At 31.1% G+C, this 18,009-nt stretch overlaps 1 protein-coding gene across 2 annotated transcripts in view; it reads right to left on the reverse strand.

Annotated features, from left to right (window-relative positions):
- Positions 1 to 18,009, reverse strand: part of LOC119608468 (uncharacterized protein DDB_G0267764-like) — a 44,854-nt gene that overhangs the window by 10,326 nt on the left and 16,519 nt on the right. Inside the window, exons 3-4 of one of the 2 annotated variants that reach the window (XM_037962900.1) lie at positions 11,646 to 11,783; positions 4,890 to 5,017 (exon numbers count right to left, since the gene is read on the reverse strand). In XM_037962900.1, coding sequence (XP_037818828.1) covers positions 4,890 to 5,017; positions 11,646 to 11,783 — 266 coding nt within the window. The remainder of the gene's footprint in view (positions 1 to 4,889; positions 5,018 to 11,645; positions 11,784 to 18,009) is intronic. The other variant, XM_037962901.1, reaches the window with a different exon arrangement.

An 18,009-nucleotide genomic window follows, 5' to 3' on the forward strand; every position in this document is an offset into this window, starting at 1 on the left:
CGAACGAACGAAAAAGAACGAACGAACGAACGAACGAACGAACGAACGAACGAAACGAACGAACGAAAGAACGAACGAACGAACGAACGAACGAACGAACGAAACGAACGAACGAACTAACGAACTAACTAACTAACTAACTAACTAACTAACTAACTAACTAACTAAATAACTAACAACTAACTAACTAACTAACTAACTAACAACTAACTAACTAACTAACTAACTAACTAACTAACTAACTAACAACTAACTAACTAACTAACTAACTAACTAACTAACTAACTAACTAACAACTAACTAACTAAACTGACTAACTCAACAACAAGGGCGATCCCAACTCAACAACAGGGGCGATCCCATCTATAGTTTATGTATAAAGTCTCCAAAAATAACAAAATTTTGATTTTTTTAAATTAATTGGTCTGAGTCAAGTTTTTTAAATATTTTTTTGCATTTTTTATAAGACTTTCCAAATCAGAAAGGCAAAAACTATTTTTTTTTCTCTTATGGGTCTCTCATTGTACGATAATTTAACTAATGCTTTCACAATTTTGAAAACTACAAATTTGGCATCTATTCGTCGCAGAAAGCAGTTCAAGAATTAAAGCCAGATTTTCAGTTAACTTATTAGAAAATTGTACTAACTTTTGAAAATTACATGTGTGATAACTATTTCTATGAGTTACAAGCATCTGCATTTTTGCAAATTTTTTTAATTTTTTAAATCATTTGGGCTTTGTCATGATATTTAAAAAAATGTTCACTTTTATAAGACATTCCAAATCAGAAAGGCAAAATTTAATTTTTTTTCTCTTCTTATGGGTTTCTCATTGTACGATAATTTAACTAATGCTTTCACAATTTTAAAAACAACAATTTTCGACCTCTACTCGCCGCAGAAAACAGTTCAAGAATTAAAGCCAGATTTTCAGTTAACTTAGTGGAAAATTGTACTAACTTTTGAAAATTGCATGTATGATAACTATTTCTATGAGTTACAAACATCAGCATAGATCTATAGTTTTATTAGTAACCCACTGTCTTAGTTCATTTATAATATAAAACAGGGTGGATTCCAAACAATCAAAATACAAATTATTTAAGTGTTTAAAGGAAGTTACATACAAACTAAAATGTATTGCCTGTAAATATATACACAGACATAATGTCTACTATAAACATACCTATACATACACAAATGTATATGAATAAATCAGCAAACTTTATTTACACACATTTAAATATAAAACTATGTTGAAAGAATGAATTATATTTCGCACTATTATTAGATTCCTAGTAAAACTAATATAAAACACCATAAATCCAAGTAAATGTAGTAAATAAATACAATATGTTGAATAATTTATAACATTTTATATTTTATGTCTAAGTTAAACTATTGTTTTCTTAAGATATAATATGAATTAACCTAAAAACATTAAGATAACATTGTTGAGTGTAAAAGCGTGTAAAGCTGATGTTTATGGCGATACAAAATTTTACGCTTTTGTTTGCATTTCAAACAAACACATTGTTAATGTGTCACAAAATTTAATCAAACAAATCACAAAACAACTGATTAATTTATTTTCATTCAATCTGAAAGTCGTTCTTTTATGGCACGTGCATTATAAATGGACACTTTTCATTGTTGCCATTGTAGTGTTTGACACGAGCGCTAAGACACTTCTATAAATGTTTATACTGTTTTAATACAACACATTTTTACCATTTTACCACTATTTAAGAGAGGTTATTGCTATTTATTGTGGCAATATTTAATGGGTAATTTAAATACAACACTAATTATAGCTGAAGCATTCATCGACTTGCTGACGTAAGGATTTTACGTTGCCACATTACTTGTAGTATCTGGTTTATGCAAAGTTGTGATAAAATCAGCTATTAATTTAATTGTGCTATTTATTTCACTTGAGTTGTTAGTGTTTTGTTTTAGTTTTAGGAAGGAAGGGTTGATTTTGAATAGGTCATTTAATCTAAGGCAAATGTAAATTTGTTACTTAAAAGTATTTTTATTTCAAGTCAATCCCGTTGAGGTATTTTACTACATGTTATCAGTTTTGTCATAAAATTGTAGGAGATTTGGACAATATCGACTTATTATTTTATTTAGCAGGAAGTAATCAGATTTAAATAACATTAATACCCCATTTACACATACACGAAATCTAGTAGATTTCATTTAAAATCTTTTTAAAAATTTAGACCGTTTACACTTACCATTTTTGGCATTTAGGAAGATTTCATTTTTTCTAATATTTTTTGAAATTGTGTCTGATATGGAAAATAATAAGAAAAATTGGGATATTTATTAACATTTTATTTATAATAAAAAATTAGATATTGAAAAATAACATTACCTTCTATTTTAAATAAACTTTTCATTCATGTTTTTCAATTTACTAAAATTTTGTTTACATTTAATTTTTTTTGTTTGTTTTGTTTTTCTCGTTTTTCTTGTAAGCGTCGTATTTTGTAGTATTATTTAGAAAAAAACAGAGTTGCATCACTAAAAACTATTAGATTTCGAGTAAATTTTAACGAAATCTAGTCACGAAGTAGATTTTGTTTTGTATGGGAAATCTAATTAAAAACAACTAGATTTGGCTCGAAATCTCATAAGTACTAGATTTCGTGTATGTGTAAATGGGGTATAACATAATATAAATTGTGAAATTATATAGAATTCAATTTTTTTTTTAAATTTTTAAAGCTCTTTTTATCACAGGTTTATAAAACAATTTTTCATAATTTTTTTTCTAAATTGATTTCCACAAACATACCGGTAGATAGTGATGTCTTAAAACCTTTCTGCTCGTAACTAGATTTCTCCCGATCGTAATGAAATTTGCACCAATGTTAGTCCTATTGGGTAGTAGTTTAGACCCACACATAGGAAATAGGAAATAAGTTACATAGATCGTCTTTTGCAAAAAAGTCAAAATTTGACCCACTGTAACACAGTTGGGTTAGGTTAGGTTGATAGGAGAATGTATCTACATCAAATCCGAAGAAATACACCTAGGCTACTATCGGGCCTGTTGTGTGGCCTGATATCGTCCTACTTGCCTTCTGGCTGTCGGTAAATATGTTAAGCCCTATGGCCGTCATATTTATTCTAATCAAATTTACGCATTCCGTTATTGCAATCGGGCACGTCCAATGATTGTGTATAGCCCTCCAATGTATCCAGTAAACATTGATGACGTGTCCTATAACCGCTTTTGGCCAGTTCACCTAAAGTTATGAGCCGTTCGGCTGTAAATGCCGCCTCATATCTTATATATGTTTCAATGGGTGGAATATCTAGCATTGTTGGAAGAGCCTTGGTTGACTTAGTGCTCATGGCTCCACTTATACCCAAGCAGTATGTACACTGAAATACCTGTAGTAGTTCGATATTACACTTTTTTCCAGAGAAATCCACCAGATTATTGAAGCATAACTTTGGATTGGTTTAATTACACTTTTATAGAGCCAATGTGTCACAGTAGGACTAAGGCCCCATTTCATGCCTATGGTTCTTCTGCATAGCGCCCAGCACCGATGTGCCCAGTTAATCCTTTCCTCTATGCGGTGCCTCCATCTTAATTTCCGGTCAAGTATTACACCTAAGTATTTAACTCTTTCTGTCACCAGTTGGGTTACTTGACATGGAATCCCCCATTAGCGTTATCAGGAGACCAAAAGAAAGAGTATTCAATTTCGGTTCTTTATACGAAAGCATTTTAACAAAACGGAAGAGATTGTTTGTCAATGTATCTTTCAGAGAGTTCATAACATAAAGGAAGCTTTTGTGAAAATTTAGAGTTTTCTCCTGATATGATTTTTCTGTGTTGCCACACTATATGGAGGCTGTCATAGCGACTCTTTAATTATAAAAGAGAGAACAAATATTGGATGTACTATGATGATATTCCAATTGATTGATAATCACTTTCTGATACGATTTAACTATGTCTGTCCGTCCGTCATATCTCAAAAAAGAAATAAGATATGTCAGATTAAAGCTTTTTTAAAAAATGTTGTCTTGACACTGCAAAAAATGACACTGTTATAACGTGACCTCCTGCAGGTTAGTGGTTAGTGTTCTAGTCTTGTAGACCGGAGGTGGTGGGTTCGATTCCCACCTGAGGCACGGCTTAAGGAGCGCACAACAGGCCCGATAGAGGCCTAGGTGTATTTCTTCGGATTTGATGTATATACATCCTCCTTTTAAACTAACTAACTAACTATAATGTATCAAACAGGGCAGATGTGATGGAGAAATCATGAAGCCTTATTCGGACTAAGCGTAGCTCAATACTTTCGAAAAGTATACGTTGGTCTCTGGGTTAAAAGTTTGTCGTGTAATTTTAAAATAAACAAATAAATTTCCAAACAAATTGATTAAAAAATGTTAATCAAATGTTAAAGAAAACTACTAGTAACGAGTTGTCAACATGTAATCATGCGTATGATATTATAATGTGAAATTTTAAGTTGATACAAACAGCAAATATATAACACACTTTTCTAGATGTTTTAGTAAAACTTTATTAATTTAACTCTTTTCCCTAATACCTAATAACGGAGTCATATTTCCGTTTTCCTTAAATACATTTCACCTACATACATACATACCAATACGTACCAATGCACATTTAGTGTTATTGTTAATATCCATGTAGTGTACCTTATGTTCGGTTTTAAAGCTTCCCCCTATTTTGCCTTAATTATATTTTTTTGCTTGCCTTTCTATTTTATTGTTCTATTATAAATAAGTGTGTATAAAACATTATACTAAATATTTGTACATAATACACACAAACATAAAATATCTAAAGGATTTGTTTATTGTTGTAGTTAGTTCAACTTCTACTTACCTTATCTTGATGATACCAAAATATATGAGTTGGTGGTTCGGTACTAAATTTTATTACGCATGTTAGATTAATTGTACTTCCTTTATCAACATACAAATCGGGACCGCCCAGTATGGTTGCTGTTGGCACTACAAAAGAAATAACACCATATTACAATCAACTGAAAATACTTGAACAATACATGATTATAACAACAAAACAAAAACAATTTTGGAATTTATTAGTAGAATGAAAAAAGAATTTATTAGTAAATGATGTTTATTAGAAAGTTAATGTGAGTGTGTAGGTAGTAGGTTATTCATTTATGTATTTGTATGTGTGAAAATAAATTTTGTATGTTGTAGTTGTAAACTGTTAAACATATCTTAAATTTGAATTATAAAGTTAATTTCAAATATTTATTAACATACTTAATTAAACAGTGGGAAAATATCTTGTAAATAATTAAAAATCTATAGTATTTTAATAATTAGTATCAAAGCTAATCAAACATGTATGTCGCATATGCTTTACTCTACTTTTTAGAGAATGTTTCGTTTCAGCATTTATCTAGTTTCACAAATTTCCTCTATTTTATCACTCACTGTTTTAAATGATATTAATTAACATTCATATAATTTTCTACACATGTAACCACTTTCAGTATTTAATAACTTACAATTTATTAGTTCAGGTAATATTTGTAAGCATATATAAGTATTTAGTCGCTTTACTACATAAAGTACATTTAAGTAAGAACCTTTAAGAACTTGTTATATTTTGCCAATGTATTGCTATATATTTTCATACAGCAGGAGTTTTTAATTTACGTTATTATCTCAAATTAACACATGCTATAATTATGTGAAACATAAGTTTTTAATGTGCACATATTTAGAAACATAAAATACATGTGTATACATATAAATACATAACTACATATTTACATACATTCGCATGTACTTTGTATACACACATTTATTTCATTTATATGAATTTTTCTTTATTTACATACTAATGTATGTAGGTATACCGTGGCGTATGCTTAATTAACTGATTTTTTTGTAATAAGTATTCGTCACGCAGAACACATACATACATTTGTTTGATTTTTAATTTGTAAAATGCATATAAAAACGTATTTATGTAAATTTTATGTAATAAAGTTGTCTTGATTTAGTTTAATTGCTTTAGTTTACATTAGCCATAAACCATTTATATAGACTATTTAAAGCCTATACTATATACTACACAATGGCTAAAATATCGACTAAAATATGCATTATTACGTAGACTATAAGTCTGGAATGTACTTCAGAATACAGTAGAGCACGCACTATACCATAGATTAGACTATAGACTAAATACTAGGCTAAGACAAGACTAGAATATAGACTAGCGATAGACTAGACTATAGACTAGACTATAGACTAGACTATAGACTAGACTATAGACTAGACTATAGACTAGACTATAGACTAGACTATAGACTAGACTATAGACTAGACTCTAGACTAGACTATAGACTAGACGATAAGACTAGACTATAGACTAGACTAGACTATAGACTAGACTATAGACTAGACTATAGACTAGACTATAGACTAGACTATAGACTAGACTATAGACTAGACTATAGACTAGACTATAGACTAGACTATAGACTAGACTATAGACTAGACTATAGACTAGACTATAGACTAGACTATAGACTAGACTATAGACTAGATATAGACTAGACTATAGACTAGACTATAGACTAGACTATAGACTAGACTATAGACTAGACTATAGACTAGACTATAGACTAGACTATAGACTAGACTATAGACTAGACTATAGACTAGACTATAGACTAGACTATAGACTAGACATAGACTAGACTATAGACTAGACTATAGACTAGACTATAGACTAGACTAAGACTAGACTATAGACTAGACTATAGACTAGACTATAGACTAGACTATAGACTAGACTATAGACTAGACTATGACTAGATATAGACTAGACTATAGACTAGATATAGACTAGACTATAGACTAGACTATAGACTAGACTATAGACTAGACTATAGACTAGACTATAGACTAGACTATTAGACTAGACTATAGACTAGACTATAGACTAGACTATAGACTAGACTATAGACTAGACTATAGACTAGACTATAGACTAGACTATAGACTAGACTATAGACTAGACTATAGACTAGACTATAGACTAGACTATAGACTAGACTATAGACTAGACTATAGACTAGACTATAGACTAGACTATAGACTAGACTATAGACTAGACTATAGACTAGACTATAGACTAGACTATAGACTAGACTATAGACTAGACTATAGACTAGACTATAGACTAGACTATAGACTAGACTATAGACTAGACTATAGACTAGACTATAGACTAGACTATAGACTAGACTATAGACTAGACTATAGACTAGACTATAGACTAGACTATAGACTAGACTATAGACTAGACTATAGACTAGACTATAGACTAGACTATAGACTAGACTATAGACTAGACTATAGACTAGACTATAGACTAGACTATAGACTAGACTATAGACTAGACTATAGACTAGACTATAGACTAGACTATAGACTAGACTATAGACTAGACTATAGACTAGACTATAGACTAGACTATAGACTAGACTATAGACTAGACTATAGACTAGACTATAGACTAGACTATAGACTAACTATAGACTAGACTATAGACTAGACTATAGACTAGACTATAGACTAGACTATAGACTAGACTATAGACTAGACTATAGACTAGACTATAGACTAGACTATAGACTAGACTATAGACTAGACTATAGACTAGACTATAGACTAGACTATAGACTAGACTATAGACTAGACTATAGACTAGACTATAGACTAGACTATAGACTAGACTATAGACTAGACTATAGACTAGACTATAGACTAGACTATAGACTAGACTATAGACTAGACTATAGACTAGACTATAGACTAGACTATAGCTAGACTATAGACTAGACTATAGACTAGACTATAGACTAGACTATAGACTAGACTAGACTAGACTATAGACTAGCTATAGACTAGACTATAGACTAGACTATAGACTAGACTATAGACTAGACCTATAGATAGACTATAGACTAGACTATAGACTAGACTATAGACTAGACTATAGACTAGACTATAGACTAGACTATAGACTAGACTATTAGACAGCTATAGATAGACTATAGACTAGACTATAGACTAGACTATAGACTAGACTATAGACTAGACTATAGACTAGACTATAGACTGACTATAGACTAGACTATAGACTAGGACTATAGACTAGACTATAGACTAGCCTATAGACTAGACTATAGACTAGACTATAGACTAGACTATAGGACTAGACTATAGACTAGGCTATTGGCTAGTAAATAGTCCAAAGTGAAAATATTAGACAAGCCGGAACCTGTACCTGACATAAATCCAATTATATAATTTACTTAATATAAATACATATGTATGCTATCATTAAACAATTTTTATTCATAATCGTAAACATTTAAGTCACACATACCGACAACACCTAGGAAGAGAGGTATAATTTTTACTAATCTTTCGAACAAAAAACCACAAAAGCTGCGGTTAGAGCAATAAATGTTACACTTTAATGGTTTCCAACACAATTTCTGTTAATTATGAAATTAAGTAAAAAAAAAAAAAATAAATGCCATTTAGCTTAAAAACATTATTAAACCTTGTACGAAATTATCAAATATAGCTGGTGGTTATGATGAGAGAGTAACGGGGGAAAAACATAATTTTATACTGGCGTTACTACAACAACCGTTATATTGAAATTTTTGTGTATTTTTTTGTGTTTTGCACAAACTAAAAAACTAATTTCGTAATTAATTCCTTTTTTTTGCACTAGACACACATACACCAAAAAACATATATTTGTAAAAAAAAAAAATAGCAACCATAGGCGCCAAATATAAAAAAATGCTAGAAAATAAGTCATTAAAAACACATTATCGGGCATATTTAAATAATGGTTATATCAACAACAACAAAAACTTATTTTTATTTATATACACACAGATCTAAACCACATAGATACACCTATTTGTAGATATCAAAGTATTTGTGAATGAGTTGGTATAAACCGAATGTTGCACAGTGGTATTGAAATAAATATTTAAATATATTTCTTTTAGTTTTGCAGAATTGTCTTAAATTGTCTCTAATATTTGAAATTGGAAAATTTTCTGAATATTCTTAATTTTAATTATACATTTAAGCAATTAGTTAAGACTTTTTTATTTAACTTTGAATAGCTACCACTGTGAAAATCTGCTTATGATGTTATGGGGGCATGTTAAGCTGGTATGTGATTCCCTTTTCATGTAGATTTCAGGTTACTTTTCTATAGTTTTTTTACAGCAGACACATTCACTACGAATTTGCATATAAATGTATTATTCAGTTCTCCTATTTTTCTGTTTTGGTTTTTGTGTCATACTTTAGAATATTCAATAGAATTCACATTAATGTTATGAAGAGTTAAATATTTGTTTTTCCTAAAATCGCGCACACAAACACACTCTGTTATATAGATTGCACAGAATTTTTTTGTATGGCATGCAAAGAGATTTAGAAAAAAGTATTGAAATAAAAACTAGAGTATAACAAAATATATGAGTTCCGGATGTATAAAATATTGTTTTAAACTTCAGACACATTTTTCATATGCTAGACATTTGTTACGTAAAATGAAGCAAAAATAAAATAAAAATCCTAGTGCACTTCAATATATTGGTTAGAGTTATAGTAGTATTTTGTCCTCGTTTGATTTTTCTCTCTTTAATATATATTTTATATAGACATAATCATAAATAAGTTGTCAGTTGCTATAGTTTTCATATTGTTTTTATATTGGTAATGTCTAATTTTTATATCTCGTTGCTTGGAATATGTAATTTATAATCATATGCATCTATTTATAAAAGATGGGGCTAGAATTAATGAGGTAAGGAAAATAGATATATGATTGTAAAATTATACTTGGTGATAGCAATATATTACGACCAAGGAATAAAACATTAAAAACATCTAAAAGGGTCAACCAAAAAATGTCGATAAAGATATGTCCATCCAACCGTCCGTCAGTCCATTTGTCTGTCTCTCCGGCTTGGTGGCTGTCTTATACGCAGTAATTTTCAAAATATTTTAATAAAATTTTAATCATACAAGTTTCTTGGCCAGAGGACGAAATCTATTGTAAAAGATTGAAATGGGTACATTATTTCACTTAGCCCCCATACAACCGTATCTTCCGGTTGGGGCTTTTTAGTTCATAACTATGTCGAAGTGCTTTACGTGAGCACCTGTCGTGTTGGACGGTGGTCTTTTTCATCCACTGGGAGAGCTTTTATGACGTCTCACCACCGCCCATTTGTTTATCTTTACATGGTTCTGCCGGTTCATGTACAAGCATTTTGGTCAAGTACTCGAGCTATCTAATCTCTGTCCATTGCTACCCTATTGTTTAACTTCCGAGATGCAAAAACATCACTTCCGTTTACAACCATGCAGATGGGATGGCCTCTGAAGAGTTGACAACAGTACCTATAGACGTGTTTCGGTAGACCGAAACACTAATCCATCAAATAAGTGGACGATTTTGTTCTTACTCAACACACTGGTATAAACAGAGTTTTTCCTGAACATACCTAGACAAGGAAGGAAGATTCAATGGTATCACTTGTATAAGATGCCTTTCATACATTACCATTCAACCCAGCACATTTCTCATTTATCCGACACGCCCATAAAGAACAACATAGGTATACGAGCGGATGAGTTCCGTATACCCATAAATTCATCATGTATCATACACAATTACCACCAACTCATTTCCAATGCTTAGACTTACAGTCACTCTTTTGTGAGGTATCTAATGTCATTCGCCAACAGGATTGAACTTATACCGAAATATAGATTTCATCGATTTCACCCGACCCACAATCACTCCTTTGCGAAATATCTGTTGTCATTCGGCAACAGGATTGAACTTATTCCGAAATATAGATTTCACCATGAATCAGTCTTTTAGCCGCAACTTAATCTTCCCGCGAATTTGGGTTTAATCACAGCCACTGCATTGATCCCGAAGGAACCTCATCCAACTGACCAGCTAGGACTAGTCCTGCTGGTAAACTGGCCACCCGTAGTACCAGATTATGTGGTTCACTGGGTAAATTTCACATGGAAATCATTCCAAGGACTAGCCGAGGAGTGAAATCACATCATCACCCGGCAGACTAGGGGTACTGGTTGCACTTCTTTTGCAAGAAAGATGGGGTCATTCCTTAAGGTTATATGCCCCCGGGGTACGTGAGAATGGCATATATAAGTTTGTCATTCCGTTTGTAAGTATATGTATGTATATTCCTTATAGATAGCGGAGTCGTTTATCTATGTCCGTCTGTCTGTATGTTTGTTGAAATAAATTTCCTGAAGACTTCAAATAGGTTCATAAATAGCAAAGTTCATGTCAGGCCCGGATTAAGTGAGAACCTATAAAAAGGGACTTTTTATTACTTTTTCCTTCTTCAAAGGTTTGATATTTTCGGAAAGGTTACGTACCATTGCAAAATTTCTCAGTTTAGCTCAATTAATAAAAAAATAATATTAAAAATTCCACAAAATAATTGTTAGTAGACAAATAAAAAAACGTAAAATTTAAAAAAGAAACAAAATAATAACAAACCAGCAACAGGTTGTATGGGACCAAACATTCCAGCGAATTCATCATCAGCCGATTGATAAATGCGATCATTCGAAATAACAAAAGACTCATCATTGTAAAACTGTTGCAATGTATCATATTGCTCAGAATCATGCGTATCTAAAGTAAAATAAAAAAAATATAAAACAAACCAAAAATGTAATTAAAACATAATGTGAAAAAATGAATACAAGGAATAAATTAAAATATTTCAATACATAAGAGAAAACCAAAATAAAAGTATACAATTAATAATAATCGTTTGTAGTTAAAGCTTGACCTAATTAAAAATAAAATCAATGCTTTCTTTAAAATATTAATATTGTCCTTATCAATAGCTTCTTTTTATTACCAATTGTTGTATAATAATGAAATAAATATATCTTTTTAACATAAAATTATCATTGAATACATTCTTAAAGAACCTTAAGCTGTGGGGTATATATTACAAAATACTACAACTTTAACTACTTGCAACTTAAACATTTATATTCTTATATACAAAATCATACATATTACCACTAAGTTGTATTTGTAATTTTAACATCCGGTAAACACTTACAAACATACACATACCACATACATACATAAATGTTTATGGTGGCAATGAAGAATGCGGCGATCTTGAGATAATGATAACAAAAAGTCAAATGCTTGTTGAAACTTATGCATAAATTACATACTACTACGTTCGAGCCAATGAGAATGTGTGTCATACCGGGGGGAGTTTTAATTTATTCTCTTAGTATCATTTTCTGTTCTGTTGTTCTGACGTCATTTTCATTACTGTTCATTAAAGCTTTTCTTGTCGTCTGTAGCTAAAAATGATATTAGTATGGCCTGCCATGTTTTGACAACAGAGCTGTGCCAGCATGTTTGAGCAATGGGATTTTAGCAAAAGCTTGTAGTTTTTAGTTGAATTCTGAAGAATAGATCTAAGTAGGTTAGGTTAGGTTGATAGGAGGATGTATCTACATGAAATCTGAAGAAAGACATCTAGGCCACTATCTAGCCTGTTGTGTATTCATTTCCATGGAAAATGTTTGTTGGTAAAAACATGCTCAGATACTCAGACTACTGGACGTAAATCCTAAGAATTTTCCAATCAGTATTCGTAAAATTTGTTATATCTGGAATAATATCTCTTCCAATTTCCTCTTCACATGCTCTGCATTCGTCTGTACCCGTAATACGTATCATCATACTAACCTCAGACCTTTTCATTTTGAGGAGGCTTCTCGTCCTGTTCTTGTCACCCTGCAAGATTTTTATGGATCTATCCACCGTTTAGGTATTCCAAAAGGCCTTATGGGATTCTCTCATCCATATTCTTAATTCTGTCCTCGTTTAAAGCTATTACATTTGCTCTTTCGTTTCCCATTATTCCCAAGTAGCCTGGTACCCATCTATATATACATATAAAAGAGTAGCGTTACTGACTGATTGATTCATCATCGCACAGTCCAAGCGGCTGAACCTAGAATCTTGAAATTTGAACAGTAGATGTGTTTTTGGTTATATATGTAGATCCACTAAGGAGGGATTTTTGGAGATTTGTACATTTAGAGGTAAAAAAGGGAAAAACGGGTAAAACCAGGTTTTCTTAATTATCTTACCTAATATTAGTAGTACAAGAAAAATTTTAAATGCATCTGTATCTACTCTTAAAATAACCAGATGGGTGTCTGGTACTTTTTTGAAATTCGTACTTTTAAGGGGTGAAAATGTGTAACATAGGTGATTTTGGTACCTTTTTTGGGCCTTTATAACTTTTTTACTAATAAACAAAATAAAATTTTTGTAAATATTTTGAATATATCTCCCAAAATTAGGAGATACCTGTTTCGTACTTTTTTAAAATTCATGAAAAAACTGTATTTTTGGTACTTTTTTAGCACATTAAGAAAACTTTTTCAATTTATTGAAGTATTCCTATTAAATTACGGACTAACACCGTAATATTTATTGAAACAAAATATTTGCTATTTCATTGGGAAAAAAAGTACCAAAAAGGAGAAAAACGGGAAATTTACTTTTATTCAAACTCATTGAGCCAATTTTTATAAAATTTGAAAAAGTAGTTTATTTGCTCACACAAAATAAGCTATTGGTATATTATTTTGGAATTCGAGTACTAAGGCCTATATAGGACCAAATTCAAGTAAATTGTTTGGTACCTTTTTGAAAGCACAATTTTTCTGGAACAAATGAAAGCAGATTTGAATCGTTTGAGTTTTATCTGTGATATATAGATTTAAATACGGAACATTTTGGAAACTTAATTCTCAAAAAAGTATATTTCTAAGCGAAAAAGGGAAAAATTGTACTATTTTTATTAGTACTTTTCACTAAGGTAGAATTTTTTACACGTTTGATACTTTTTCTTTTTTCAAATGATACTCTGTATGTTTTATAATATGAATTCAAAACACATGATTATTAAACATACATGGTCCTCATTGAATAAGATTCTTTAAGAGAAAACTTTTTAGTACTTTTTATCTCGTAAATGGTACTTTTTGAATTTTCTAAAATATTCAACCTAGGAACATAAATTTTAACATACATAGTCTTGACTGAATAATATTCTGTAAGTGGGTACTCTTTGGTACTTTTCCATTCTTTAAATGGTACCTTTTGGTTTCTCTATAATGGTTAACCGGAACACATACTTATTAAATGATAATTTATTGAGAGAGATTTTTGTACTTTTTCGTTTTTCCGATGGTACTTTTTGATATTTTTACGATATTGAACATAGAAATATAAAATTTAAAATATAGGGACCTTAGTGAATGATAATCTACTGAAAGGGACTTTTGGTACTTTTTCATTAATCAAATTATTGTGTAGTTTCCAGATAACGTGTGAGTACTTTGAGTAAAAATTTTAAATGTATTTTGTTTTTGTAACAATAACAAAATACAAATAAAATTTTAACTCAAAGTGCTCGCATGCTATCTAGAAACAGCACATATATTTTTTGAATTGTCTATAATATTGAGCACAGAAACATAAAATGTTTAATTAAAAAAAAAAGGTATTTTATAGTACTTTTTGTCAAATTGTAATATCGAAATATTCTATAATGTGGAAGCTAAACGAATGAAACTAAAAATACAAGCTTTTTCCTGAATGCAAATTTATTCACGTGTTATTGAACGTAAAAAACTGAAACATTAAGAAATGTTTAAATCAATTTTAATTTTCTATAAAAGTAAACAAAATTTTGTATGTATTTAATTGATATGATATAAACCTGACCTCTAGGAGACTATTCGATTAGGGCTTTCTTAAAATATAACAAGGTCTTAAATTTAACTTTATCACCTGTTATTGCCTTCGTGCTGTAGATAAATATGTTAAGGCCAAATTAGTAGGAAGAATATAAAAAGGTTTCATTATGGTCACTATAATCACTTATATCCCCCTTACTAAGTTTGTACATCTCTAATATAAGTAAGTTATACTCTCGGGTATATTAAGAAAATATTTAACATTTATATGAAAAAAAGTAATGCAGTAGAAGAAAAAGTACAAAACTATACAGCAGTAGCAGCAACAACAACGACAACGATAAATGAGTGAAAAGAAATGCTTTTAACTGAAAAATTTGCCACTCATAATCAGTACGCACAGATACAATGTGGCATTTACAGTTTCAGTGTTGTAGCTGTATCTTTGAGCTCTGCTACTGTTTCAATTAAAACTACTGGTTGCTGACGGCAGTAAAGTCGTTGATGACGATGATGTTGCCATTTCTGTTGTTGCTGCCACTGTTGGTGGTGATTATTATGAGTATGATGGCGTCAACGATAATGTTAGTTTTTGCTTTCATTTAAACACAATCTCTTATACAAGTTTTTGTTCGTTTATTTTTTGTTTTTCTCTCAGTCAAAGTTTAAAAAAAGAAGTGCATTCATTAAATTTACATAATTTTTATGACGGAAACGTCATTAACCTTAAAACAAAAAAAAAAAGTTACTCATACGCCTCAGTGACTGTAATTATTTTTTTTACATATTTTTTTCTTATTTTATACGCATCCTTAATGAGGCTTTATGCTTGTTGCAACATGCTACATGTAACCTACTTATGAACACTGTGTTTTTTCCATATTTTGCTTATTTCATTCACACACACACACATTTATAAGTAACTATAAACTTGTGTATATTAAATCATTAATTCTTATTACGTTTTTTTGTTTTCAACTAAAAAATTATATATTCGACGAAAAAATGTTTGACTATTTTTAAATTCGTTTCTCTACGTTATTGCTTGCGGTATTTTTTTTTTTTTTTTTTTTTGTAAAGTTTTCAGGCTTTTAAATTAAGTTTTGTTTTTGTTCAGTTTCTGTAACAAACATAAACATTTGTTTTTATGCTTTCTGGCATGAGAGTGTGTTAAATTGTATATTTACATAGTCCTTTTATAAGTATACTATTTAGATCATGGCTCTACTCTGTGGACAATTCAGTGCTGAAAATGTTTAGCCTGGAATTTGCGATTCTCGACTTCTAGGTAAGGGAAAACTTGTGATATCTGATGGATTCATCATTATACCCTACACCACTTTAGTGGGGAGGGTATATTGGGTTTGTGCTGATGTTTGTAACGTACAATAATATTGGTCCTATACCATCCTTAAAGTATACCAATCGGCTCAGAATCATTTTCTGAGTCGATTTAGCTATGTCCGTCCGTCTGTCCGTCCGTCCGTCCGTCAGTCCGTCCGTTAATCAAACTACAGGTCGCAATTTTGAAGATAATTCAATGAAATTTGGTGCATGAAGGGACGAAGCCTATTGAAAATGGTTAAGATCGGTCCATTATTTCACCTAGCCCCCATACAACTAAACCCCCAAATAGGGCTTGTAATCCTTGTAATCAAACTACAGTTCGCAATTTTGAAGATAATTCAATGAAATTTGGTACATGATCTTCTATTGTCCCAGGGACAAAGCCTATAGAAAATGGTTAACATCGGTCCATTATTTCACCTAACCCCCACCTAGAACCCCTCGAATAGGGCTTTTAAAACTTGTAATCAAACTACAGGTCGTAATTTTGGAGATAATTCAATGAAATTTGGCACATGATCTTTTATGGTACCGTAGGCGAAGCTCATTGAAAATGGTTACCATCGGTCCATTATTTCACCTAGTCCCCATACAACTGAACCCGCCGAATAGGGCTTTTAAGTTCATAATTATGTTTAATATACTCATATCTCGACAAAAAGCTGCAATAACCAAGTTGTATACAAGACTTGATGACCCCCCCGAATTCCATAATAATAGGTTCTCATATGACCCTAGCCCCTATGAAAAGCCCCCATCAAAATTTCACTTAAATGTCCACAACTTTATTCAACAATAAACGGCTTAAGTATGTATATCTAAGGCAAGGTGCAATTCAACTTAAATGCTTTATTATGGCAACTAAATCACATTATATTTTTGTCAAAGGTGTAGGGTATTATATGGTCGGCCTCGCCCGACTATAATTTCTTACTTGTTTTGTATTTAGATTGATTTGAGTCTTGCAAACAACAGAAGTTTCTGACCCTGAAAACAAGGACATATACTTTCCATAAGACAAATAATGGAACCAACCGCAGTGACATACTTATGTATTTAACGATCAAATTGCATCATATAATATCAATTTCAAGTCAGTTAAAGGCATGGATCCCCTTTGGATATTTGCAGCTGTAGGGAAACAGTCATGTCAAGTGATCAACATCTATTAGTCATTAGACGTTGCGAAGTCTTATGAATTGCTTTTGATCTTTGAATTTGAAAAAAATGGAATATATGTTTATAAAATCCCACTTTGAAATTCTTCTATTGTGAACATATTCTTACATAATGCAAATTAACATTTTAAACGAAAACTGAAGAAATCTGTGAGATCTGGAATGCATTGACATGCAGGAAAATTTCACTCAAACTCATTCATAAACAAAACAAGTGATCAGTCAGATAGCAGATTAGATGGGGCCCACAAATTTATGTTCAGTCACTACATCTACATATATCGTATACTTCTGGACTCGATATTTGCAAACGAACTAAAGAACGACATGTTGATAGTATGGAGACAGTACAGCGGGAGGGTCAACAATCTTGATTACTCAGATGACATCTGACTCTTTCCTCACAGCTTCGTACAACAAATCTATGTATCGTAGCGAAAGTAGCGGAATCGGCTGATCTGAAGATAAATGTTGCAAAGGCACAAACTCTAATATATGTTATTGTCACGCACGAAATTTAGACTGTTCGTTAATTACTTTTTTATTCGGATTAGAAACGTTGCTGTACGCAACGTTTCCTTTCCT

The sequence above is a fragment of the Lucilia sericata genome, unplaced genomic scaffold (genome assembly GCF_015586225.1).
Source record: "Lucilia sericata isolate MDLA Ls3-8-SP2 unplaced genomic scaffold, ASM1558622v1 Contig000839F_arrow, whole genome shotgun sequence".
NCBI classification, from domain to species: domain Eukaryota; kingdom Metazoa; phylum Arthropoda; class Insecta; order Diptera; family Calliphoridae; genus Lucilia; species Lucilia sericata.